At 51.2% G+C, this 27,322-nt stretch overlaps 2 protein-coding genes across 10 annotated transcripts in view; one reads left to right on the forward strand and one right to left on the reverse strand.

Moving 5' to 3' along the window:
* The first annotated feature begins 3,487 nt into the window (after positions 1-3,487).
* Positions 3,488-14,958, forward strand: LRSAM1 (leucine rich repeat and sterile alpha motif containing 1). The gene is given in 12 exon segments (XM_026059791.1): positions 3,488-3,588; positions 4,650-4,728; positions 5,595-5,678; positions 7,599-7,676; positions 9,216-9,341; positions 10,346-10,350; positions 10,968-11,091; positions 11,841-11,915; positions 13,364-13,495; positions 13,955-14,037; positions 14,713-14,740; positions 14,833-14,958. Coding segments are annotated over 12 exon segments (1,041 nt in total).
* A 6,094-nt stretch (positions 14,959-21,052) lies between these two features.
* FKBP15 (FK506 binding protein 15) overlaps positions 21,053-27,322 on the reverse strand; it is a 28,547-nt gene continuing 22,277 nt past the window's right edge. For 6 of the 9 annotated variants that reach the window (XM_026059659.1, XM_026059661.1, XM_026059656.1 and 3 more), the window contains 7 exons: positions 26,746-26,898; positions 26,284-26,376; positions 25,747-25,857; positions 25,106-25,213; positions 24,121-24,893; positions 23,510-23,600; positions 21,053-22,986 (listed from right to left, as the gene is read on the reverse strand). In XM_026059659.1, the coding sequence (XP_025915444.1) occupies positions 22,912-22,986; positions 23,510-23,600; positions 24,121-24,893; positions 25,106-25,213; positions 25,747-25,857; positions 26,284-26,376; positions 26,746-26,898 (1,404 nt within the window). In that variant the 3' untranslated portion in view covers positions 21,053-22,911. The remainder of the gene's footprint in view (positions 22,987-23,509; positions 23,601-24,120; positions 24,894-25,105; positions 25,214-25,746; positions 25,858-26,283; positions 26,377-26,745; positions 26,899-27,322) is intronic. The other 3 variants (XR_003252476.1, XM_026059658.1, XM_026059657.1) reach the window with 3 other exon arrangements.

A 27,322-nucleotide genomic window follows, 5' to 3' on the forward strand; every position in this document is an offset into this window, starting at 1 on the left:
TGATCTCGTTGGGGTCGAACTTGGGCGGCATGGCGGCGGCGCCGGGCGCGGATGGCGGCGGATGCGGGCGGCAACAGCCTCGCGATGCGGCGGCGGATGGCAGAGAGGCGGGGGGCAGCGCGCGGGCGGCGGATATAGCGGCCGAGATCTCGCGAGGCGGCGGCGCGCGGGCCACGCCCCCGCCGCCATGTCGGGCGCGGGCGGCGCCATGTCGGGTGTGGGCAAGCCGGCTGGGGCCGGCCGCCGCGCGGAGGGGCGGCCTCGCCGCCTGGGGGCGCACGAGTGCTGCGAGACGCCGGGCGCGGTTCTATGGTTGGGGAGTGAGGCGCTCTGACCTCCTCTCGTTGGTCCCGGCGGCTGGGGCGGGCTGGGAAGCTGCGGGTGTGCTCGTCAGGGGAGAGGAGCTGCTGCCGTTCGGTGCGGCTGCCGCTCGGTGCTGCTGCCGCTCGGTGCTGCTGCCTTTCCCAGAGCAGCCCAATTTTGTCTGATAAAAGAATAAAGGAAAGGAGAACCAAGAAAGTACTGGGAAAACATTTGGAAGCTTTGGGAAAACCGGAAGGGGAACACTGGAGGGAATTCCTAAGAGAAGAAAACGAGAATAGTGAAAATAAGGAAAAGAATTGAGAGGCAGAGGAAGAACGTATATCTCGAACCGATGAAAAAGAGATTAGATTTGACTCGGGAGCTGCCAGGGAGGGCCTTGCCAGGAGCAGGCAGAGCCTGGTTATTGTAGGCAGGTGGTACAACATCCTGGTCAGTGTTGTGGCAGCTCACAAGCACGAAGACCAAACATGCCGCAGAAGAGGAGGTTACAAAGCTGTAGTTTGCCTTCTGTGTCCTGGGTTATTTTTGCACTGCATGTTGGCTACAGGGATTGCTGCCACCACTGGGACCACCATCGCTTGATAAGTGTCCTCTCAGTGAGCCATAGCTGCTGCCTAGGAGACGTTCGGTGACAGCTGAGTCCTTCCTGACCAGGAAGCGTCTCTGCAGGAGTCCCGCTCGCACCCCAGACACTGGCTCGCTGCTGCAGTGAGCATATTTTCCCAGAGGAAATAAAATCTTTCTTCTTTTCAGGCCCTCAACTTGTGTGTTACGGTGTCATGCCATGTTTGTAATGTCCAGAGTGTTTGAAAAACTGGGGCTTGGTTTGGGTCTTTGGGATGCTGGCATCCTTAGGGACACAGTATTCACAATTCATGAACACTCATTTACTGCAGGGTGGATGCTGTCCCAGGCACTTACAGGTAGTGCTTTAGATAGCTAGCATAAAGATTACAGCATACAAAATGTGGTGACACATTTGTGTATGTCCCAGAGGCCCTTCCCTGTGTTGACTGATGAGCCCTATTCCCACTTTTGACGATGGACTGCAGAGCCTAAAAAGCCAATGTTCTTTAGAGAAGACAACTTCTTTGTTTGCAGATTTGACATGTCTTCTCACTAAAGTAGGTTTTAACATTTAAAGCTGTTCAATCCACTCAGCAAGTCTCTGATCCTTTATCTTCTGACCCCGGTGCGGCTCTTTCCCTGTTCATCTGCTGCAGAACGTCACAAGTAGTTGTAGTGCAAGCCAGTTCCTGCTTGGTTGTGCTGAGACTTTCCTGTAGGGCTTACTGTGTGTGTCCTTCAACCTTCATAGCTTTTTGCATTTTCTTGGGTGAAAATTAAACAATGATTTTCCACTATTCACATGACTAACAAAAGGCATGCAGCTGTAATAGAGAAAAGTAAGAAAGGATAAGAGAGTGGTAAACAAATCCTCCACAAAGAGCTAAGCATGTTCAACAAAGTTGTCACTACCTTGCTCCAAGCACCCTTTTTGTTCTTCTGGTTTCTCATCCTTAAGTTGATTTCTTCTGTCTCTGATGTCTGACCCTTGCTTATGGCTCTTGATTGCATTCCTGGTTTTCCTAACTCTAACTCCTGACAGTGAACTTCCCTTCTTGCTAAATTTTCTGAATTCTTGCTCTTACCCTATTCTTGCTCTTGCTCTCCTGGCTTGCCCTTGACCGATGAGCCTGATGACTCTTCATGGTGAGCAGAGCTCTGTGGGCCATAGAGAGCATTTGGGAATTTTAGTGGTCTGAACTTATTAAAAAGACAGAAAAGTGGGATGTCTGGGAAAGAATCATGAAACTGTTAGAACTTGATTCTAACATGCAGAACAAATTTGTTTCTAGTCCCTTCCTGCTGTGTCTCTTAGCTTGTCCCAGTGGAGTGGTTGCAGTGTATCACGTATGGTAGCAGAACAGTGAAACAGGAGAGATCTTTACTTCCTTCTGTTTGGAGTGAAATGAAAGTTAGTTGCTTGGAGATGTTTACACAAAAGTTATATCTCACTTTTACACTAGGGATTTATCTACACAAAGCCCTGTTTATTTTTTGGCATGGATCTCTGTATGCGAGAAATAGCTGTGACTATACCTGGTGGCTACATGCTTGTCCATATAGTTTGAAACCTATTTGTAGATGCTTAACACTGGCAAAAAACTGGCAAAAAAACATTCTTTTTTGGATGGTTCACAACCACACAGGAGCTTTGCTGAGCAGTAAGTAAACTGCATTATTTTATATATCTATCTATATATAAATGGCACTGTGCCATTTACCGGTGAACAGTATTGAGTCTTTTGTATTGGTTTTAAAATTACATGGTAAAATGTTGTTAAAAAAAGTCATTGTGAAATGAAACTTCCAGTGCAAACTTCATAGAGTCCTGGTAACATATCTCACTTTGGGCTTTTGGCAGCTGTAGTTCCCTGCCTGGGTCCACCCTCTTTGCTCTGCAGCGCTGGTCATGGCTCCTTGGGTTCCTCATGTACTCCAGGCTCCTTGTCCAGCCAGTTCGATAGTCTCCCTTTTGGGCACACTGTCACCGTTCTGCTCTTATATCTCCCCATCTCTTCTCTATCTTACCCCAGTTTTACCACCAAGCCAGATTCAGTCACACCTGCATCAGCTGTCTTTGTGGGCCCTTGTTCACCCACCAGCAATCCCAAACCTGACTTGTTCCGTGCTGCTGGGTTTTGCCCACATCTCTCATGCAGTCTCAGACTGGCCCCGCTTCCTCCTTGATCTTATTGCTTAGCTGGTCCCAGTCTCTTCTTCTCAGCACCCCAGCTACTTCCCATCTCATTACCAGCTGGTCTCCCTGTTTCTTGTCCAGCTGCAGCTTTCTGCCTTTCCCCCTATATCCACTGACTCACTCGCTCTTTCTCCCCTACCAGTTCAAAGTCCTCTTCCAGAACTGATTCTTGTTTCTGTAGCCCTTTCACCCACCTCCAGTGCTGATTTCACAAGGCATTTTAAGGCAATCCACTCTTTTCTCTCTCTGGTTCAGCTTCTCTTCCCTTTACACGTGAATCAGCTGGCTTCTTTGGCGTCTGTCCAGTTGAGTTAACAGAAAAACATTTCCTAGCTCTCAATCCCATAGTGACCCAGAACAACCATTTCAGGGAAGACCTGACTGCCCTGTAATCACGGGATGGAGTATAGCAGCTTGATCACGTGGATGACTCTAAAGGGCAGTAGAAGCTTGGTTAGAGGCTGGAGATATCCAGCCTGGGTGAAGATCGTAAATGCCAAGTAGCTCACCCCTGCATGTGGCTAGGGCAGCAGCAATCAGCTCTGGTTTGTGGTCAGAGTTTTTATGTATTTAGGTAATTTTGGCTTTGCAGGCAGTTATGAAACTCATGGGAATTGATTTAGCTTTGTAAGCCTATAAAAATCCGGTTTTAAGCTATTAGATATTTAAGCAGAATCTCTTCACCTCACCGCATGACTAAAATTGGGCAAGTGTTCCTGCGCGACTCTGTTTCTGTCTAGAAAGCAAATGAATCCAGTGTTTTGTTAGCTTGAGACAAACCCTACCCTAATATTCAAGGTCATAGCTGGTAACAGTGGAGCTGAGAAGCAAAGTGAGTCTTTCTCAGGCAGCCCAATTCCTGTGTCCAATGTAGAATCCCAATGACTTCCCAAAATCATGCCGGGACAGGCTGTGTGCCTTGCTGGAGGAGGCCCTGCTGTAGTCAGCAGTCAGGCAGTCCCTTCCAAACAGCTACCTGTATTTTGTTCCCTGTTAGGGTCTTGCCTGTCCTCACCTGTCCCGGAAGGTGAACACAGCAGTGTTGCTCTCAGTATTAGGAGCCTTTTTCACATGTCTAGCCCATCTTTATTTTGGAATATTTTACAATTGCTTCTTATTGTGCCAGAATTGTCCTTGAGTTTGAATGGTTTGTCTCTGGTGCTCAATCTCTTGATACAGCTGCAGCTTTTTTTCGTTCCTGTCCTAGAGTGGACCCTCCATCCCCCAGGTCACCAGCTAGCCTTTCGCTGTATGTGTTCCATCTTGACTTAATCCATGTTGCACAGGGATGACCAAGATGTTCTACGCATCCCAGAGATACAGCAAGGCTTTTGCTACTTACATTAATACTTCTACTGTGGAGGTGTGCGGGGGTCTGCCTGTTTGATCATGCCAAAGAAAGGTCTAAACAAAGGCAATTGCTGAAATGCTGATTTTCTCCTTTTTTACTTATTAGAGCACATTTCTGTAGTCCAGGCACCTCAGGGAACACATACTTCAGGAGGCCTCTGCCCTGATTTATGGTGATCGTTTGTGCCATTGAGATGGAGCTATAGTAAAGACTGAGGATGCTACTTTTCCTCCATAAAAAGAAACCCAGTGATGATGCTCGAAAGCATGTTGCATATCAAATGTGCCTGGTAAGCGATGCCAAGGTCTTTCCTGTTCTCGGTATCTAGTCCTGGATGCCAAATGAATCTCCTGGAGTTTTCGTTGTTAGGCACCACCTCCTGTGGGGCTGGAAAGGGAGAGCTTAATCTGTCTATTCTAGAATTAGTTCTGTATTGCATATGCTTAGTTTATGATCAGGATTTCCAGTCCTGAAAACTCAATGGAGACAGCAGCACAAGCAGGCTTTATTGCCTTATACAGCATCATTTATTTAAAAACTAATTCCAGAGACACGATGCTGCTCACAGTGAGACTTGTCCGGTTTCATTGCTGTTAGGGCTGGCAGCCACTTTGGATGTCACTGATTTGAACATGGAAAAACACTTTTGTCCCGAAGGAATGAATACTTGATCCTTTTTAACACAGAAGAGTTGGTTCTGCAGTTCTAATGGAAGCAAAAAGGCAACAGTAGTTATTTTTGCTTCTATGTACCATTCTGAACACAAAAGAAGGTAGATCTGCTGGTTGGGATGTGCCGGTCATACAGCAGGTTCTTCACAGGCTGGAATGGTGCTGCTGTTGCTCATAGGAAGTGACTCTCAGGTGCCTGAGAACCTGTCGTTTCATTTGCTTTTTATCAAAACTGCAGAATTAAGATGTACTTTGGCTCTTCATGCAGGAATTCATTTATAGCACCAAAAGGGGTTTTGTCGCTGAGTTTGGTTTCCTGGTTGCTTTTGCTTGTTGCGGTCGTAGCAGCACACCCTTTGCTCCTGGTATTTTTACCTAATTACATGGCTGCAGCAGAGAGCTGTAATTACATTTTCTGGAGAGGAGATAGTTGGGTCATTGTGCAGCAAGAGGCCGTTTGTTTCCACATGTTCTAATTCTCTAGGTGCATATCTTCTCTCTCCGGGCTAAAGAAGATGGTGCTGATGGCAGTCTTGACGTATCAAAATGGGAACTTTCACAGCTATGGGTTTTGCAACTTGCAATATTAGCTGACAGGTCTGATTTCTCTGTCTACTTCTTCTTACCAAGATCAGATTTAGTATCATATCTATAAGCTTTGAGACAAAAATGGCCTTGTTTCTTAATGATCCACTTCAATATCTGTTGAACACTGGCTTTCAGGATAGGACCGCTTCCCTTTTTTGTGGGAGATTGCCTGTCCAACCTGATGGTTCCACAATATTTCCATATTGGGAATCCTTTTTCATTCAACAACATGGGAAGGCAGGGTGGTCTCAGACCCTTCACCGATACTTTGGTATGACCCTTATTTTGAGACCTCATGGCCTGATTTTGCTCGTCGTAAGGGAATTTGGTTGCAAAAGGCTAACTATTTCTAATCTTAGAGCTACAAAGCCTGCCACCTGCACTTACTTTTCTGTATAAGTGAAAATCCCTGGTTCCAGACTGCTGGTTAAAGACAGAAGTCTCACTTCCAGCTTGGCTTCTTTTATGTCAGCCAAATAAATTAGAAACAAGCCAGCTGCTGGAGCGTGAGTGGTTAGTGACAAATTGCCAGGCCTTCAGAGCAGACACAGCTTTGCATTTTGGCAGCCTCTCAATCCTGTTAAGCCCAAGCCCATTTCTGTCTCGCTTTCAGTTTTTACTCACTGCCTCGTGTTTCTAAAATGTTTGTACCTGTGTAACCTTTTGTCACAGGAAGCCTTTGCCAAGCAAGCTAATGAATACTGCGCTGCTCTGTGTTGGGAGGTTTGGGACCATCCTGGAAAGGATAGCTGTCTACTGTGCAGTATAAAATGGCTTTGCTGAGCCTTTGGGATGTTTTGTTCCAAGATCAGAAGCCAACAGCATCTTGTGTGTAGGTTTGTGAGCTGTGTGGGACAGTCTGCAAGCCAGTCTGGGTAAAAGAGTGGCAGACTGATGATGCATTGTGAACCAGCTCCATTCATAGCTGCAGCTGGTGTGAGATCCCCAGCTGCTCCTTTTGGATTGGTACCACCAAACTCCTTGTCTCACTGTTTCATTTTTTGCCTTTGTAGTTTCAAAAAAATAAAGTGAGCCATCAGTTTGGCCTTAAAATTAACTCTGAAGCTAGAGACAAGGAAACAGTTTGGCCGATGCTGGTTCTGTGCTGCAGAGCAGATCCCTGTGCTCAGGGGCCTGGCTGGCACGGGCTGAATTTGCTGGAATATCTCTTCACCGATTGCCCCTCTGCTGCAGAGGCCAGCACATGTGAAGATTCTCAGTCCTACTTGTTTCCTCCTTTTCTCGTTTAGTCCACTGCAGTGTGTTTAACTGAGGTTGCAAACTCATAGACTACATTTGTGTGATGACTAACTGAAAATGTGCATGCGCTCTTGAGTCATCTGCACAGTGAGTATTAAATCACCTAAGACCTGCACTTCTGCCTAAACCCCACAGTCTGTTCTGAGCTATGCAGAACACTGTCATATTGTGGAATCAGGAATTGTCAGATAATTCTATTATTATGTTTAAATATTATTGTTGTATTCAGAATGCCTGTATAGGGGTATTTATATGGTGTTTCAGAAGAAGTTTGATCTCTCCCTTATGACAAATTTGGCCGCTTGCACAATACCACACAGAGAGCAATTTTGGTAGGACTAATCCCTTCTGAGTGTGTTAGAGCTAACTTCTGTCATGAAAGATGAGATAATTCTTTCTATCTTAGCCTACCTAATCATGTTATTATTTCTCATGAAAGTACTTTGGCGCTTGTTTAGATCTCCTATTGAATGTTTGACCCTCTATGAAAATCCATTTACTATTTTGGTATTTATACGGTACTGAATAAGATATTAACCTCTAGTACACCCCACCCCCAAAATTAAATTTCAACAAATGTACTTGTTCTCAACTGCAAAGTGTCTTGTGTTCGTGTTTCAAGGGGATTTTTCCTCCTCAGGTGTTGATTATTCATACAAATAGTCATACATCTCTAGTTGTAAAGTCCTGCAACCTCCTGAGTCTCATAACCGTGAAGGTAACTGTGACTTTTAACAGTTAACTTGCAGCCCTTTTTCCTTGCATTTTAACTGCATTAAAAGACACTAGCCCAAATAAGTCCCTCGTGTCTGACTGACTGTTGTCAAGGATCAGTGACAAAATGTGAAATCTTCCTTTCCTGGGTCTGCAGATCAACCACTTCCCAAGGAGACAGAGAGCAGTTACTGAGCGGTTTGTGTGAAATCATAATCAGTCCTAGGACTCATTCATCATCTTCACAGTCCCACACATCTCCTCAACAGCTTCTCACAGTTGTGGTCAGCTTCAGCAGAAAGTCCAAGGGTTGAGTGTGTTGTGGGATGAACCCCTCTCTCTCCAGGGTGGAGCCTTCTGTCTCCTTCAGTGGTGGGTCATTTGAATCTGAACCAAGCTGGCAGTGGGTGACAGTGTGTGACAGAGCTGTAATGTTCTAGAGATGTTGAGGGCTTTCAGCACCACCACCCTCAGGCTGTTTTTCCACAAGAAGCAGAGTCACTTCACCAGCTCACTGCCCCCCAAAGAGGCAGGTCTCCAGGCATAGTCTCCCTCTCTCTGTGCCAGCACTGGTGTTGGTCCTCCCATGAAGCAGCTGAGTTCACTGGCCCTGCAGAAGACTTTTTTTTTTCTGCCAGGCTGGTTCCAAGCTTCCTGGCAGGTCGAGGGAAGCTAAGAAGCAGCAGAATTGGCTAATGTGCTGTGCTGTCAGTTGAGTCAGGCAAGAGATGGAGAAGCAGCTCTAGAAGGGAGGAACTGTAGAGAAAGAAAGTGCTTGCAAAACCTGTTCTATCACTCTGTGTAAGATAATGATGGTTTGGCAGAAGTAGTTCAGTAAATCACGCAGAGCAGATGATAGCCTGGAATGAGTTGCAGAGCAGGTCCACTAGAACCCAGAGCTCAGTTAAGTAAGCCTGTGTAACCCTTCCAGGTTTGCACATCCCTAAAATGAAGGCATCAACTGTACCCCTTTTTCTCAAACTCTTGGGCATTCTCTAACATGCGTAGTGTCATCAGTTTGGATTGCTGAAACAGAAGAAAATGGAGGGCAAGGAACTTGGAAGTACAGTTCAGTTTACTGCTGTATCCATCTGCAACATCTGGCCTCTGCCCCCAAGATTTACAGTGCCACAGTCAGATCCCTTTTTTCCTGTCTCTGGTATTTACACTGAAGGGAAGATGACTTCATGTTATGAACATTCTCCTGATAAAGAGCACAGATCAAATCTCTAACAGTGACCTCAACTGAGAAGGTCGATTCTGCATGTGAGACCACTGCTGAGGTGGTGCATGTGGGCTGGGCAGGTACAAGTGTATCTTGGTCCCTTGCCTTAGTCCCCATTGGTCACCTTGCCTTGGTTGGCAATGGCACATGGCAGTCTTTGGAGTCCTCATGTGCCCCATGACAACCCCATCCCTGTACCAGGTTATAAAAGATGATAGGTAATTTCACTCCTATGAGCACATTTCAGTTTTCTGACAGATGAACTTTCTGGGGTCCTGCTTTGAATAGGGTGCCTGGGACTAAATGGCTTCTCTCTCTCTACGCAACAAGCTGAAGGAGCTGTCTCCTACTGTGAGTGGCTTGTGGAGTCTGTGTGCTCTGAATATCAGTGAGAGCATGCTGCAAGAACTGCCACGGGGACTGGCTCACATCCGCTTGCTGGAGGTATGCACCCAGCCAGCTGTGTCTGTGTCTCCCCTTCTCAGGCTGTTTATTCCATTGTAAGCTGGTTCCCTTCCTAGTTGATCAATATGATCATAAATTTAGCATAGAAAGTGAATTGTGAGGGTTTGGGGACCACTCGTAACTAGGCTATGTGTGGTCCCTGGTGTCGAAAATTGGTTTTGCCTATTCTTCCTATTTTTGTCTTGTAGCAAGTTTCTCTTCTGATCCTTTTCTGCCATGGCTTAATCATGACAAAAATCATCCATAGGGTGTAATCCTCCAAGTACTTTTTGCCAAGACAGTCTCTGACAGCACAAATTGTGACTGTCAGCCCAGATTGACTCAGTCCTTTCCACCTAGACTGATTGTAAATGAGCAGATTAGATGTTGAGGTTTCTGCCTCAGTTGCCATGACTGATCTCTGACTCGTTGCTGGCTTCCATAGATCTGTGGCTCCCTGGAGCGTATATTCAAAATGAGATAAGGATCAAGATTTTTATGGATGTGTTACCTTCTGGCTGCCAAACTTGTCCGTACTAAGCTGTGCAAATCTCAGGCAACAGGGCTGACTCAGACACCAGCGTTCAGGATGTGAATAAACACTGTCATGTCTTGAGCACATAACATCAGGCTTCACTTCTCTTGTAGGCAATCTTTGGGACTAGGGACCTTTGCAGCTTGCTCCCCTGTGTTCAATAGAAGTGGTCTGGCACGTGATTGATGTATTATCTTAGATCTAATAGAGCTAAAGGGGAAGAGGCTTCGTGAAATTCCTGTTTTCCATATCTACTTCAAAATTAACTTAGAGCTTGTCCTGAGTTTGCACCGTACTGTGAAAGCAGGCTGCAGTGGCCATTGCTTGTTCGAGGAGATAGGTCCAGGATAGGAACCCAGTAATCAATCACCTCGTTTTATATGAACAGTGTGACTTTTGTGAGGTCCATGTCATGCACCTGTATTTCTTAAAAAACAGGCTCTGTTCTAATGCGTGATAATTCTTGCAGGACCTGTGAGGAAGCACATCTAGAATTCGAAAAAAATGGAGCTGGAGGAGTTTATCATTTGCAGAGCTATGAGACCTTGAGTCCACTGATACCTGCAAGCTGGGGCATGTCACTCCAGGAACCCAATGATAAAATGTCCCCACCAGTGGTGAAATGTCAGATGGAATTGAAGAGTGTAATAAAGAAAATGAGAAATTTTAGGCTGGCAGCATCTGGTGACCAAATAAAAGCAACCTTGTCTGCCCATGGCCTGCCCAACAAAGAGCAGTGAACAGACACGCTCCTGCCTGCAAGTGCAGGGAATATAGTCCACCTTGTCTGGGTCTCCTTCATCAGCACTCCCTTTCCCATGCAGAATACTGACTTGCAAATTCATCACCTGGGCAGCTTTGGGGGACAGCCCCAGTTTGGACTTTGAGCTGTGCACATGCAGGCAGCTGTGCTTCTGCTCTGGCTTCATCTGTGATGCAGGTTTGGTTCGGGGCTAGGGAAGGAGGTTTCATATCTGCCAGCCTTCAGCTGTGCTTTGGGATACGCCTTATGGCTGTTCACCCTTGTTCGGTACCAAATTCCTCCATTCCTGGGTTCCCCGTTACCCACTTTTTCTCTTGGTTGTGCTAAGATCTCAGATCTCCCTGGCAAATATGTCTTCTTGCAGCCTAGCTGAGATGGATCAGAAGTTCCAGCAAATCCTGGCTTGGCAGCAACTGGATCAGAGCAAGGCCATTAGTCGGGTCTCGCAGGAGGTAAGCAGGGGGTGACCGAGGGAAAGCAACTGCACGTGAAAGGCTTGGGAGTGGCAGGGCCAGGGCACACATAGGAGTGACAGTGGCAGGGCCCAGCTGCATGCAAAAATTATTTTATAACCTTGCAGAAGTATTTGCTAAGCTTTGAGAATCTCTGGTACTTTGACAAGTTGACTCTGGTAGTTGAAAGAAAAATATATTTCATTGTTTAACCAGACACCAAATTTTCATAAAGGACAGCAGCACACACTGTGATTAGCAAAGCTGGTCAGATGATTAATACAGAGAATTTTGAGACAGAAGTCTCAGCTTTTTGGCAGGTTTTCTGGGTGACTTGAGACAAGCTGCCACCAGGAAGCATTTTTAAAGCAGCTGCTCTTTTTGAGTACCTCATTTTGAATCCGAGACTTCTGTGGCTCAGCTTTCAGAGGTGCTGGGCACCTGTGCCCTATTGCACAGACCTAATAGTCTGAGTGCTCAGTGCTGCTGAAGATGAGAGATCAGGTTCAAACAGAGCATTCAAAATGTGCATTTGAAGAACATGACTTTAACTTCTGTATCTGTCTGTAAAGAGAGTTTCATCTTTTGGGACCGTGAGATGTAAGCCATGGCACAAATGGGACCTCCATTACACAAATTAAGCACTGTTCAAAAGCTTGTACATGAGTCACTGAATGTAGCAGAGATTGTTAGTCCATTTATGGCTGCATGAACAGCCCTCACTAAGCAGGATTTTGTCTGTCCCTTAGAGTGCGATGCAGAAAGCTGCCTTTGAAGCTCTCCAAGTAGAGAAAGATCTTATGCACAGGCAGATCAGGAACCAGGTGAGTCAGCAACAAAGGAAAGAGCTCAAACCCCCCTTTGATGAGATCCTTCTGAGGAAGATCAAAGTGCTGTGAACACAGAGCAGGGTTTGAGGGAAGTGAAGAGCCCTTGTATTGTCAAGAGCTCTGTAACGCAGCACTGGGCAGTGTTGCTTAAGTTAAACTCTGGCCTCCCAGTTCCAGAGAAGGGAGTGTCAATGCAGCGTCTTAGATTCAGGGAAGTAGTGGAATTGCCATTGCTTCAATCATCTAAATGTTAATGCAGACAAAGTGCTGGAGGATGGTCACTAGAGGACAGACCCGCATTGGCCCTGTAGGGATGGTCTACAATTGCAGTTGCTATTTCTTTCAGGTTGTGCACATAGCAGGGCTGCTGTTTCCACACAAGTCCACTGCATGTCCATCTAGCACATTCACCGTAAGTCATAGGTTCACCTTTTCTTTCCCATTCTTAGCCAGCCTTTCTGAGCTCCATTCTGCAAAAAGTGAAATGCAATAGCAGGGCAGGAAGGAGAAGAATGAAACTGGGCTGGTGGGGAAAGCAGCAGTGGCTGATGCACGGAGATAAACAGTTGGTTTCTGATGCAGTGCTCAGAGTCATTCGTCTCTTGATCTGTCACTAGGAGAAAGATCTAGGGTCAGGAGGTGGTGGAGAACCTTGAGAGCTTTGATATATTCAGTCATCCAATGACAGCCTCAGAGCACAAATCCCTCACACAAGCTGGCAAGCTGCTTTAGGAAGACCCACGACTGCAGTGTGTTTAGCCTTTGTGCTCTGAGCAAGTCCGAGGCTGGTCAGCCCCTTCTCATTCCTGCACATTGAAGGATATGGCTCTGGGACTGCTGTATGAGTAGGTAATGAGCAAATACTTCAGCTTGTTGTCAGTGAGCTGGAGTTGATATCCCATGGTCAAACCACTCACCAGGAGTGGAGGACACTGAGCATTTTAATGTGGAGCTTTTTGTCTCTAAAACTCCCAGGCAGCTCCTCTAGAGTCCCTGAATTCCCATGCAAGTTCATCTAAATGCAGAAATCTCTTTCAGTTCATGTTCTAAAATACTGTGCCAGGGACTTTGTGCTATCAAAATAGCTTCAAGGATGGTCTTAAAGAGACTGATTTGAGCTCTGTCCATTTTGCCCGTCAGCTTGAGTTTGCAAAGCAGATGCTGTTACAGACATCAGCTGATAAAAATGCTTGTCCATCATTCTTCCAAAACCACAGCATTTTGGGTTGTGCTCATAAAACATCTGGGTCAAAAGCTCCTCCAGCTGTTGGGTTTTTGAACTTCTGTGACTTTGGGCAAGGAAAATACTTTGAGCAGGGCTATGTCCCTGAGAGCAGGGATGAGCGGATTGCCTGTCCTTGCTGCCAGCCTTGCTGGCCTGCAGCATGTCCCTGCACCTTTTCTCAAGAGCAAAGGCTGGGAACTTGCCTTCTGTTTTACAGGAAGAGGGCTTTGAGAGGCAGCTAGTGAACCTTTTAATCGAGCTGTCAGCTGAACAGTCTCTGCCAGTCTTTGTACACCATCGAATATCCTTGTGAGCTCTTGGCACCATGACTGCCAGTGACCTTGAAAAGGCATGAGACAGCAGATACACAGTGCAGGGGGACAGTGACTCTGTGCTGGGACTGAACCTGTCTTTGCTCTGAGCGTGGCTGTCCTTGTGGCTAGGCCCATGGTAGGTCTTGCTGGAAGGAGTGTCAGTGCTCCTGTTGTAATATCTGGGTAAGGAGAGATGCTGGTGCTGCTCTGTGCCTTGTCCTAGCAGGTGAAGGCTCTCCCAGAGCACTTGCAGGGTGAGCCATACCTTGGCCATGTCTTTTGAAGTCACTCGAATGCTCTTCGTAGTGGCACACAGGGAATTTCCATAGTCCTGGCTTTGGTGCCTGAGGGACGCACTTCCCGCAGCATGGCTGGGTCTTGCCAGTGGGGCTTGAGAGTTTGCAGTGTCCCCCTGGGGACATAACTCTCCTTCTTTCTCAGTCCTCTCCCTGCTTTCCCCTCCGAAAGCTAACAGGCCTCCTCTTGCCCTGCAGATTGCCATTATGGAGACTGGCCTGCAGTGTGTAGTCCTCAAGCAAGCCCAGGAGAACCCTGACTGTGGCCAAGCTGATCTCAGGTACCGCCAGTTCTTTTCTGCCTGTCATTGGCATATCGCACACCAACAACAGGTCCCTAAGCCTTCAGTGGGGAGATCTGCCGGGCCAGATGCCTCCCCTTGTGGAGGAAAGCCATGCAAGGCTGGTGGGCAAGCAGGAGAAGAGGCAGGGCAGGGAGCATTGCCAGAGCTGGGGGCTCTGCAGAGTCAGGGTGCGTTGCCTGCATGGAGCAGGAGGTGAGACCCTGGTGCACGTGCGGTGCTGGAACAGGGAGCGAGGGCCAGCCTAGATGTGGCATTCAGCAGTGTCCAGCACATTCCCCCCATGTCTGTGTCCCCAGCCTGGCCCTGGACTGTCAGAAATGGCAATGGCTGGTTGCTAATCCCTCAAACTCCTGAACATATCCTGGCTTGAGACATTGCAGTGGGGAGGGAGGCAGGGCAGGGCCCTTACAAGTTTAGGGAAGACCTTGCTGAGTTTCCATGTGCGTCTGTCATCAAATCAGACGTATGGGAAACGCTGGGGTGCTCTCAGCCCTGACCCCTCAGGCCCATTTCACTTGTGCTTTCTTTGCACAGCACAGATGCACATGCGCAGACAGCACTGGGCTGTGCCTAGAGGAAGCAATGGAAAGCAAGGCGCTAGGCTCTATTTCCTGCTCTGTAACACCCCCAGGTGACCCTTGTCTCCTCCAGGTCCTCCTCCTCCTTCTCCTCCTGTGCTGTATTGGGGTATGGTGGTGCTGGGATGGGGCAGTGAGTGTTGCAGGGCAGTAACCTTCTCCAGGTCCTCTTCCCTCTGCCTTTTTCCCACAGGCCCAGATGATTTTCCTGCTCTGTGGGCACATGTGCTGCTGCCAGACCTGCTGTGAGTGCGAACGCACTTGCCCCCTGTGCCACATGGACATCATGCAGCGTGTCCGCCTCTTCCACGGTGGCTAGGCAGGATGGAGGCTCCTTGGAGAAGGGGAAGGCCTGGCTGCCTAGAACTGCATTCACCACCCCTTCCCAGGGTGATGCTCCTGCTCTACTCTGTAGCAGCGTTGAACAGACATGCACCCAGCATGACTAGCACTGTGCATGGCACCGGGGCTGACTGCACCCAGGCGTCTCAGGAGCCCTCCATGTTCCCTGATGGCTTCTCAGTCTTTGCCTTGTGTTCCCTCTTCATCTGTGTCTCCCCCTCCTAACTGCCTGCCCAGGGTCCTCTTGCATGGAAGTCCTGGGTGATGGATCTGTGCAACTTGTGCTTCTCTGGCTAATATATTTGCCTTCAGAAATGCCTCTCACTCAGCAGGGACAGCTAGTGTTGTTTCTGAACCCACCTTGACTCTGCGGTTCTCCTGCTGTGGCCAGGGCACTTCTGTGCTCCTGCATCAGGCACTGTTGCCTGGAGGTGGGTGAATCCTCCCAGAGGAGAATGTGGCCATAGACACGTGATGCTCTGCAATGCTGACAAGCACCTTGCACCTACATCCTGCCAAAGGTCTGGAGCTTCCCCTTTGGCACATGCAGGAATGTGTTTGGGGGCAGCTGGTGTGCTGCAGCCACGTGCAGCTAGTAACCAGGCAGAACGAGGGCCTCCCTGTTGTGTAGTTCACGCTCCAGTGGAAGGGGATAGTCTATGATGGCCCCATAACCATGACTTGAGGGATCTGCTCTGGCCAGAAGAGCCCCAGTGGAGTTCTTCATCTCAAAAAAAACATGTTTGGGGCAGAAAGTGTTACTGCCACCTGACAGCCAGCACAAATCCAGCAGAGAGTGGGTAGGCTGGGGTGAGGCATTGCGTCCGTGCTTTGGCATTTGGGTAGTTCTCCATTGTCATTAATAAGTAACAACCCCAGTAAGTCTTTTCTTTCTTGACCTTGCGGTATAAGATGCAGAGATAAGCATGGTCCCATTGCAACCCTTCCCCCAGGAGAAGCTATTAAAAAGCAGCTGGTTTCTGCTGGTAATTGTTTGCTTCCTTTTTCTGTCTAGAGAGAGCAGTTGGGGCTGCACGGAAAGCCGGGCTCCAGCTTCTTCTGCCCCGGAGTGGTGGCCTGCCCCAGTTGCCCAGGGAGAGCAGGGCCCCGGCCTTCTGGGATCTTGTTTCCGCACAGTCCAGCCTGGGGGAACACGGTGTTGTTGCCTCAGATCTGGTCGCTGGGGCTGCCGGAGCAGTGGCAGAGCTGCCACGTGCCTGGCTGTCCCACCATCACCCCCTGCTGCTCTCCCACATCAAGCCTGGGCATAACTGGGGGATTTTGGACTTTTCTCTTGAGCTGCTCACTGCGGAGCAGCGCCAGCAGCTTCCAGTTGGCTGGAGACCTTGGGCGCATCCATCGCGCTCAGCTCGCATTTGCTACACATGTGCAGATCAGCTGTGCGGGGCACGTGCGTGGCCTCGTGGAGGTGGAAGGTTTGCTGCTGCATGGAGCTGTTTCCAACCAGCTAGTCCTGGGGGAAGCAGAGCCCTGGCAGAGCCCAAGGAGGGAGCACCGTCAGGCCGGGGCAGAGCTCAGCCATGCTGGGTCTGCGTGGCCCTTGCCCAGCTCTCCGAGGGCAGCCCGGAGGATGTTCCCTTGCTGCAGGCTCTGGTGTGTGTGGGAGTCGTGTTCAAGGGATCCCGTCCAGTGGGGTGGTTTCACCTCCTGCTTTAGGCCTTGTGCTTTCCGCAGCAGGCCGGGCCGTGGCTGAACCTTGCAGAGCGCGGGGCTGAGGGCGGCCAGAGCTCCTGGCGCTGGGAAGGGACGTGCGGGTGATATGTTTGCTCGGGTCTGGTCTGGTGGGCGCGAGGGGAGGCGGGAGCTGGTGCCCGGGGTGCAGCGCCGGCAGGGATCTCCGAATGCACACGGGGAGGCTCTCGGGGGGCCTCCCCCATCTGCACCCCTCCCTGCTCCCTCTCCCCCTTGGCCTTGGCTGGGAGGACTTGAGCCTCTGCTGGCGCGGAGGGAAGGATCCAGATGCCAAGGGGCAGAGCACGGCGCCGCAGCAGGAGGGGCAGCAGGTCCCAGATGTCCTCTCCTGTCTGTGGCTGAAGCGCCCCAGCCCCGCCGGGAGCCTCCTGCTCGGGCCCGGGCCCCGGCGAGCTGCCGGGGACTGAACCACGGGGCGAGAGCCGCCAGCCCGGCTGCTCGCCCCCAGCGCGGATCTGGCGCGGGAGGAGACTCCCCCGAGCCGCCATGTCCTCCACCAGCGCTCCCGTCCTACCGGCTGCACCAGGACCCGCTCTGCCGCCGGGCCGCATCCCGGTGGGGAGGCGAACGCAGCAGGGATGCTGGAAAACTGCCCGCTCCGTCCCGTTCGCCGCGGAGGTCCCAGCCGGGCACTGGCGGACTCCCAGCCCCAGCAGGGCCGTTGCCTTCGTGCCCTCGGGGCCGGGGAGCGGTAATGAGTGACAGGACCTCGGGGCAAGGTCCGCGGCGGCCCGTAAACAAGCCCCGCGCCGGAGGCCCAGGGAAGCCCCGCGCCGGCCACCCGCCCACGCCGGCGCTGCCGCCTGGAAGGGAAAAGCAAGCCCCGGGCGGGCGCTGCAGGGAGCTGAGGGCGGCCGCCCCTCCTCGCCCTGCTGCCGCCAGCCCATCCGGGGTGTCGGGCCAAGTCTTTGCCAGCGCTGCCGGCTTTGCGCCCGGAAGAGGCTGCCCTCGGCCGGGCACCCTGCGCCCCCAGCCTGGGCGCTCCTGGGCCCCTCCGCCGGGCCTTCGAGAAGCGCAACATGCCAGGCTCCCTCAGGCCCGGCTGAGGAAGATCCCGATATCTTTCCCTGAGCTCCCTGCGGGGTCCGGCAGCGCCGGCGCTCGGCAGTGCCAGCAGGATCCCCCCACAACGCGCCACCCCCTGAGCTGGCTCAGGCCAGGGGATGCCCGGCCCCTCCGTGGCCTTCTTGGCTTTTACTTAGCGTGTCCCCTGCATCCTCTGTCAGCCAGCGATTCCCGAGGCTGGGAAACACCCGCTGCCGGACAGCAGGGTAATGATGTGAAGCGTCCCTGCCCTCGGTGCCCTCCCAAACCCCAGCTCCCGCCCGGGGCGCAGCCGGGTGTTTTTAACGGGTGTAGCGACGGCGGCAGTGCCGTCACCGTTCTGTTGCGCGGCACGGCGCTTTTGCCTGGCGAGCCGGTGCTAAAATAAAACACCCGTATTTGGGCAATAACAACATTGCTGCTTAGTTAAAAAAATAATAATAAAGTGAAAAGCTTGTCTCCACAGCCCAAGCCTGCAGGCTGGAAGCCGCTTGCGTTTGTGAAGCCAAGGCTGAAGCAAACGTCTGCGAAGCGCCTGGGGACCCGGCAAATGCTCTGGACAGCGCACGGGCAGGCGTTAGGGGCTGCTGCTTCGTTCAGCCTGCAGCAAGGCACGCGCCCGCCGTGAATTTTGGCGCCCAGCTCCCGAGTTTGGCACCGCCGGGCATTTCACCAGCGCCGGGGGGGCCCCGCAGAGCCTCCTCCCCGCCGCGTGTGCAGCTGGTGCGGGGCCGGCAGAGGAGGGGCGCAACGCTCCAGCGCCCGGCACGACACCCCGGAGCCGGGCTGAAGTTCGGCCAGGGGGCGGCTGCGCTTGGCCCTCCCCTCCCCGCCGCCCGGCCTTCAAAAGGGGCTGCGCCGCGGCCCGGGGGCGGCCGTGTTGGGCTCCACTCGGGCCGGCAGCAGCGCCATGGCGGCGGGGGTGCCGGCGGCCCTCCTGGCAGCGGCGGAGGCTGGCGGGGAGTGCGGGATCTGCTACGAGGCGTACCGGGCGGCCGGGGCGGCCCGGGCGCCCCAGCAGCTGCCCTGCCGCCATTTCCTCTGCCTCGCCTGCCTCCGCAAGCTCGTCTGCCGCGCCGCCGCCGTCGCCTTCGTCAGCTGCCCCTTCTGCAGGACGGTGACGCTGGTGCCCGAACCGGCCCCCGGCGCCGAGGCTGCCAGCCCCGGGAACGCGCTGGCCCTGGGCCTCCTCCGCGGCGCCTGCCCGCTGCCCGGGGGCGAGGAGGAGGAGGAGGAGGAGGAAGAGGGCCGTGGCCGGGCCTCGGCACGCGCCGTGGCAGCGGAGGCGGCCGGCGCCCCCGTCTTCACCGTGAGCGGCCTGGTGTCGCCGTGTGGCCTCCGCCACGACCCCGAGGCGCCGGGCGCCTTCGTGCTGGGGCTGCCGGGCCGGGGGCTGCTGGTGGACACGCAGCCGCCCCTCGCCTCCATGGAGAACCTCCGCCTCGGCTTCGCCGCCGGCATCCTCGTCCTCATCGTCTCCACCTTCTTCCTGCTCGTCTTCCTCAAGTAGGCCGGGACCGGGGCAGGGGGCGCCGGGACGGGGCTGAGGGGCTCCCCTCGCCCTTGCCGGCGCCCTGCCATCGCCTCCAGGCTGCACCGGGCTCCTGATCCACCTTGGCCCCCGGGAAGGAGCCGGCGCCAGCTCTGGGCCTGCCTCAGCGCTGGGCAAGGCTCGCGGGGATGGGGCTGGGAGGCCTCAGCGCCGCCCAGGACGCGGCCCAGGCACCCGGGGGGCTGCGGCTCGCTCGGCTGTGGCCGCTCCACGTGTGACCCCCCGGGCATCGGACTCTTTAAAGATTAACTTATTTCGGCGCTCTCCTTCACCTCCTGGGGTTTGGCTGCGCTCGGATCATGTTTACGACTTTCCCCGGAGCCCTCCGGACCCCCCCGGTGCCAGCTCGGCGGGAGCCGCAGCACAGAGCTGCTTCCTGGTGTTGCGGTCCCTGAGGCTGGAAAATTCCTCCGGGAAACTCCTCCACCTGCATTCCTGCGGGGCAGCGGCCGCGGCCCCACACCGGGAGAGGGCCGATGTCTGGCATGTTGCCCCAGGGCTGCCGGCAGGTGAACCCCTCTGTCCGCCGGCGGTTTTAATCTTGCAGCCGCCCCCGTTGCAGCAGGCAGCAGGGTGAAAGGGGAGGGGAAGTGTCCTTCCTCCATCGCTTTTCTGTGGGTGAAACATTTAAAAACAAGGGGAAAAGCCCCTTCGCCTTGTGCTACGTAGAGCACAGCGCGGCTGTGAGTTTGTAACGCACAGGTGGAGGGACGTGGCAGCTACGGGCGCAGGAGGGATCCCTGTGCCAGCCCCGAGATGAGACAGTTTCCAACCCTATTAAAGACGGACGCTGATGTGGAGCACTCTCCTCCTGTTGTTCTTCCGTGTACCCAAGGCAGCGATGGTTTCACAGCGAAGGTGTTCAGGATCACAACACGCTGCCTCCCTCACAGAAGCCAGTGCAGCCAACGGGAGCAGTCGTGGAGGAGGGAACCTCAGGGCAGGGGCTCCTCACCTCCACCAAGCCCCTGGAGAAACTGGGTGCCGAGGACCCACGTCCGCCCAGCAGCACCCTCGTGGGTGCATCGCTGCTGTGCAGCTTGTGCCCTTTGTGATTCACCCTCCTCCTGCCTGCGGATTAGCACCCAGGTGCCAAAACAGCCCCCTACAAAGGCATCTGCCCCAGGCCTGGCCTAGACAAGTCCATCACTGCGAGGGGCCTTCAGCCCCAGAGCCTGCTGCCTCCATGGGGAGCACAGAGGCTTCTCCTGTTCCCCCCTCCTGCCCCCAGGAGCATGTGCAGAGGAGAGAAATGGTTTAGTTTTAGCTACTGAGCTTTAGCCACAAAAATCCTAGAAGCTATAGGCTAGGGTACAGGGAGGTTTCACGGCAGGCATCCATTGCGCTACCTGCTGTACATGCAGAGGAACAAGTTTCAAACCTGCACTCCAGTCCCTGCCCAGGAGGGTTTCCATTAGCTACAGTCTACTTTCCTCCGCAGCTGCCTACTCCTGTGCAGACACCCACAGAGTCACCCCTGGAGAGAGCAGGCTGCTGCAAGTCCTTCCCCTACAGCCTGGTGGAGAACCAGGCAGGTGATCTGTGCCTGCGTCGTAATTCTGTTTCGTACTTCTCCCACGAACACAGGGCCGGGCCCTTGCACCCACTGGGACATGACAGCCACAGCCTGAAGGGACCTTCTCTCCTTTCCCAGGAGAGGGGTTTAACAGCAAAAGCTCTCCCCCCACGTAGAGTTTCTAGATCAAAAGGAAGCGGAGCTAAGTTAGATTTCAAAGGCCATGCAAAAATCAACAACAAAAGCTACAGGTTTAATTGCACTTTATTTTTCAAGAAGTGAAATGCAAATTGGTCAGGTTGTCTATCTGTAATTGGAAACAAGAAGTGGAATTTGTTAATATTAGTAACTACCTCCCCCAAGACGTTACCACAGACAAGGGTTCCAAAGGCCACTTCAGGGTATCCACACTCAGACCATCACAAGGAGGGGGACCCACAGAAGATCTGGGTTTCACATACTATCATTCAGCACTGAATAATTATTCAATACTTTGACTTGCGGAGCTGCTCTCAAGGAAACCCCAGCACCGTTCACCCTACAACACAAGCATTTGCACGTGAGCAGGTTGGCTAGTTCACAGGCTTTGGTCTCATCCACAATTTTAGCTGCATTTGGCAATTTATCACACAGAGGGCAAAGCAGGGGCAGGGACCTGGCGCACTGCTACATTTTAAGTGCAGGAATGCCCAGTGTTTTTGTTTTCTTCCAAGAAATTGCACCTAGGAGGACAAGATCAAGTTCAGTTCAGAGATGAGGAAACCAGTTGTAGGACTTAAACGGCAGTGGAACTATTTTAAGAACTTTCATTTTATTAAGGAGAAAGTTTTTTCTGCTTGTTTTTAAAAGACACTAAGAACCACTTACACTTTCTAGTTGTGTTAGTGCAGGTGAGCCTAGAACTAAGAGTGCCAGAGATTAAACTTGTTTGCCCAGTTGTCTATTCTCATTGCTTTCCTCTTTTGCTCCACTTAGACCGAGAAGTTACATCCCAAACCCTTGGTTGCCTGGCACATGCTATAACCTAACCTGGCCTTTGTGCAACCACCATTTGGTATTTTTACCTCGTGCCACGATCATGACACTTTAAGCAGCAGCAGCAGAGAAAAAGGCACAGGAGATAGGCTTGGCTGCCTTCGGTAACTCTCTCTAGAGAAGGAGCACATCAACATGTCTGTATTGCTGCTAGTGAGGGGCTTCCTCTGCCAATGAAACATAACCCAGAAAAAGATCTCATCTCTGCCTGCGAACAGAGTGAGAAAAGGCGAGTATAACACAGCCTGCGCAGCGAGTCGCTTCCATGAGGCCCGGGTGAGCCTCAGGCTGCTCTGTAAAACAGGGGTGGGGATTTGGCTTCTCCAAACAGCAATTACTAGATGCTACATCTGTGCTTGAAGCAGTGGTCCAACAGAGCCCCTGCTGCTGGTACTGCTAAAGGGCACCTCCGCCAAGCAGGCCTTGGGTCAGAAAGCACCACGCGTGCTGCAGCTCTGAACATTCAGCAGGTCCAGCCTGAACTGCCTCAGCCCCCTGGGGTTTCCAAAAGCCACCTGTGCAGCCCCTGTGGCTCATGAAACGCACCTTCCCTGGGTCTCTTGGCTGAATCGCTCACCTCCATTGCTAAGCACATGGTGATGAGGCGGTGAGAGCTCCTGGGAGCCACCTCTTGGGACTAACAGAAATATTCCAAAGAGATCCTCACTGGGGAAGGAGGAGAGATTTTAGTCTGGTTTTTAAAATCATAACCTAACGCAAGGTTCTGCCCAACTTGTTCTTCTGAAACACTTTACAAAGTTCATATTTGCATAAAGTTCCAGATTAATGAATCAAGGGTTCACATAAGTAGGACAGCAATACAAACATGCAGTAAGACTGGCCAGTTCCTCCAGCTAGGCCCAACCTCTGTGCATGTTTGTCAGGTCAGAAAGATGGGTCCAAGTGTTCAAGAGTGCAAAAAGAGCCACTTGCTCTCAGACCCCATCAGCCCGCAATACAAGAAAGTCCCTGGTTGTTCACAACTATCCCATATAGGCAGCTCGAAAGTGCCAAGTGCACACGAGGAGGCCATACCCAAAGGCGATGGCTCACAGGCTTGCCAGAGCTCTTCATCCCAGCCAGTCCAGATCATCATCATCGTCGTCACCAAAGAGAGGAGCTGGAGGGGGGCGCCCCTTCATGCTCTGGAAGGGGAATCAGAGGGAAACTGTCAGTCTTAACAGTTTCCCGGTATTTAGCAATTCCTATACAACTCAGAGGCTCCGAAATCTCCATCAACTATCGGGAGATTATATCAAGAAACCTCACTACTGATAATTTTGTGTTTTTCACATTACGTCTTAATTTGAGAGATGCTTAAAGACTAAAAGGGATAGGAGAGGGACAGGACACTAACAACCCTCTGAGGTTCTTGTAAGATTAGAGCCACAACGGAAAGCTCTACAGCTTTATGATACTTGAATTAACATGGGCAATCTTACTAACTATGTCAGCATGAGTTTGCTGTCACTATCATATCCCRTGCAGCTCCAAGTTCAACAAGAAACAGTCCTAGGTATCGTGAATTTAAAATAGAGTGTCTGGGAAGCTCTTAGCCCAGTTACCAGGGGTCAGTCAATTCCCACTGCCATGGAAGGGATTTCACAGAGAAACTACAGGTTAACGCCTGGAGCGGTTTAGCAGGAATGGAAAGACAAAAACATTTACCACTTCCTCCTCATCCTCCTCCTCAGATGGAACTCGAGGCTTCACTGGTTTATGAGATGCTGTTTTAAAGAAGTTGTCATCCTCGAAAAGGCTAGAAGAACATAACGCGTTAGCAGTTCACCTGCTGCTGATGGGATCTTGGTTTCCTTTTACATGTTATATTAAGAAAGGTGCAAGCCTAATCACTCAAGCAAATTCAGCTTAGTGTTTTAAGACAGGTACTATTCACCAGTGCGGAGTAGTGCACCGAGTGCCCCGGCAGCCATCAACAACGCAGATCCCAGAGAAACTGCACACTCCCCTCCACRCTCAGCTAGGAGCTGTTTGCAAGAGACAAGAGCAACACTGCCTCCATCCAGATGCTCCGTTCTGCACCTGCCTTCCCAGCAGAGCCCGTCCCAGATGGCCTGGACTCCATCGGCAGCCTGGCTTGTGCCGTCCGGGATTAGCAGCACCCGGACAGCTGCTCAGCCCTGCTGCGCGTGCTGTCCCGCACTAACAGCGTAGCTGTACCAGCCACTGGTGGGCTGCACCTCCAGGCACGCTGCCGTGCTGGCCTGAGCAATCCACAGGAAAATGAGACAGTGGCTACCCCAGCAATCCTAGCTTACCTGGAATCCTTCTGCCTGGGGCTGGAGCGCAGTTCCTGGTGTCCTGGGGTTTCTCCGATAATAGCTGAACTTTTCTCTTCTGCATTGGATACTGAAGCAGGCTCCTCAGAGCTATCCCCATCGGAGGTGCCTGTACAGTTCCCTCCCTCACTAATTAAGGAAGGGGGCTCCAAACCTCCCACAAGCTCCTCTGCCTTCTCTGCAGCTCGCTTTTCTGGAAGCACGGCCACATCCACTTCTCTTGGCTTTGTTTCTAGAACAGAAGCTTCTCCAGCTTCTGCCTGCAAACATACTCCTGGGAGACTGCATCCATTCTCAGCTATCCTGATGGAACTGCTCTCCTCCTTTTGCTCAGCTAAAACAAAGTCCTCATCCACACGAGGAACAGGCTGTCCCGCAAGCACCAGCCCCTTATCAGGATTCGGACAGGATTCAGATCCTGAGAAGGTACGTTCCCCATGAACCCCCAGGGCCTTCTCCTCTTCTGACACTCCACTGCTTTGTGTGGCCTGTTCCTCCTCAGGAGTTCTTGGCCTGGCAACCAGAGCAGCAGACTCTCCTTCCTGGTCAGACACTGTGGAGCCTGTGGTCACATCCCCAGGATCAGCTGGGCACGTAGCGCTCTGTGCTGGGCTATGCTGTACGGGCTCTCCGTGGTCTTCCTTTGCTCCAAGTGATTCCTCCTGTTTCCCTGCTCCCGTTTCAGACTCCTCCGCTTTACTGTCATGCTCTTGTCTCTCTTGCTGCCTATGGAGTAGCTGCAGTGTTACAGTCTAAAAAAAAAAAAAAATTGAGGAGAGAGAACGTAGGTTATACCCTAGATGAACTACTGCAGATCCCTGTATCTTCTCCCACTGTTGGGTTGCTTTGCCACCCATGACAGACTTCTCCTTAACAGTTATTTCAGACTCACAATATGAATTGGTGCTTTTAGCCCAAGCCTCCTTCTTTCACATTTATCACCTTGTAAATATCTCAGTTGTACCTTAATAGTGTTCATGACAACACCCAGAACCGTCCTGCCACTGTACGTCTCTTCCAGTTCAAATTCACCACGAAGAGATTGAAACACGCCATTCATGATCTTCTTTACCTGGAAGAGTAATAGAAAGAAAAAGACATGTCTCACTAACTTGTGAAGCACTGGACCCAAAGAAATCAGATACTCCCACAGGCGAGGGAACAATAAACCCAGCAAAACACATTTGGTTTCAAAGAATTCATTCTTCACATTAGAAATTCCAGTACTGAAGTAGAATAGTCATGTTGTTTAGATTCTGATACATTATACACACACCAAAGCCATCTCTCCAAATTGAGGCAGGTTGTCATTAAATTTTCCATCATTCTTTAAAGTCTTAAATCAAGTCTTAAATCTTAAGTTTTATACTAAAGATCAAGCAACAGAGTGGKCAGCTAGAATTAAGAATCACATCCTTTACTCCCTGCTACTAGAAACATATCATATGATACCCAGTGCTTCCATGGGGGGAAAAAACCCCAAGGGATAAGGACAAATGTTCTCTTTTCCTTTTTTTAAATTTCTCCTCAGTAGAGAAATAATTTAAGCTAAACAGAGAGAACATATCTGCCTAGTAAGGAGAAATACTTGCTAGCCAAGCTCACTTCTTCTACGAAGTCTGCAGGTGGAGATCTGTCCTGATTCTTCGCCAGCTCTTGTATGCGTTCTTCATAGCCAGCCTTCAGCACCACGATATCAGACTGCAAGGCCGAATACTGCCAAGGAGAAATTTAAAGTTAGAGCAGCTTCACAGACAGGACCACAATTAACCTTGCACCAGAATGGTTAGCTGTAAACTCTGTTTTAGCAAGGTGCAAAACTGCTTAGCGTAGCTTCAGGCAGGACTTCAGAGAGCTGCAAAAGACTCAACAGCACCAAAATGAAGAGATCCAACCAARCAAAATCCTTGGTGACTCACAACCATGTCACGAACTTTTCCAGCTCACGTAACACCAAGAATGGGCATGGCATTATTGAGCTCCCAGTGAAAGGAGGGCTGGGTCTCATCATTGGGCCTGCTCTGGTTTGCTGGAAGCATTGCGAAATTCTTTCCTTCCAACAAGGCACTCATGCTCTTGTTATGGACATGGTGGCCTGGGGCTAGTGATTACTGCACACCAGGTCATATTCAGCTGCTTTACCTTCTCTTTGATAGGCTCTAGGTGCTCCAAACGTTGCTGCAACTCGGACAGTTTCTGCTCCTCCTCTTTTTTCGAATGTTTTAGAGTCACAAGCTGAAAGATAAGAACTGAAACCCATCAGTTTACAGCCCTTTTCAGTATCACCCAGTTCAAGACTACTTCTGCTCAAGAACAGTCACTCAAATAGAACAGCACAGGTTAGCAGAAGAGACTAACTGTTGCTTTAGTCCGAGACTGACATCTTTTTGGCTCTACCTCATTCAGAGCTTCAGTAACAAACTTACTACTCAACCAAGCCAGAGTAGCAGAAACAAGTACAGACACATCCCACCAACAAGTTCAAACTCCAAAACAGTTTGAATGGAAACTGAAAGACAAACCACAACCAGGTGGCAGGGAATCGCTGGTTACAGTTACTGGTTATTTGGCATCACATTTCAACAGTGAGGAACAGCTCTTTACCTTCTCTTCCAGCTGGGACACCTTCTCTTGCAGAGAATCCCTTTGCTCACACACCTCCTGGTACTGCCTAACATGTTGCTCCTTGGCAGAGGCCAGCGTACGTTCACATTTGGCTTCCCACTGGGATTCCAGCTCTGCTTGGATGAGTGACAGCTGCCCATCATGTAAGAGAAGTCATTAGGAACAAATGCACATTTGATTTGTATTCTACAACAAGTTGTTGAAAGCTTAGGGCCTGACAAGTGGTAGAAAAGCAACACATCCTGCCCTAGGCTGGAATACCAACATGCAGATAGCAGTGGTCATGTATTCCTGCCCACACCTCTCAGAGGTCAATTCTGGCCACAACCCTGCAGGCTGGCTTGAAGGTTTGGCTCAGACTTCAGCCCTCTTGGCTCATTTCTAGGCAGTCCCGTCACTCAGCAGCAGTCCTATGTACTTCTCTCTGCTACAAACCGAATTCAGTTCGGCTCCTTCCCTTGGTTTAACATTCTCTTTAACACAGTCAGTTTGATATGGCATGCCAGTCTGCATCAATGCTGCATCCAGAACTCTGCAGCCTTCTGGCCAAACCAAG

Source organism: Apteryx rowi, unplaced genomic scaffold (genome assembly GCF_003343035.1).
Source record: "Apteryx rowi isolate R43461 unplaced genomic scaffold, aptRow1 scaffold_16, whole genome shotgun sequence".
NCBI classification, from domain to species: Eukaryota; Metazoa; Chordata; class Aves; order Apterygiformes; family Apterygidae; genus Apteryx; species Apteryx rowi.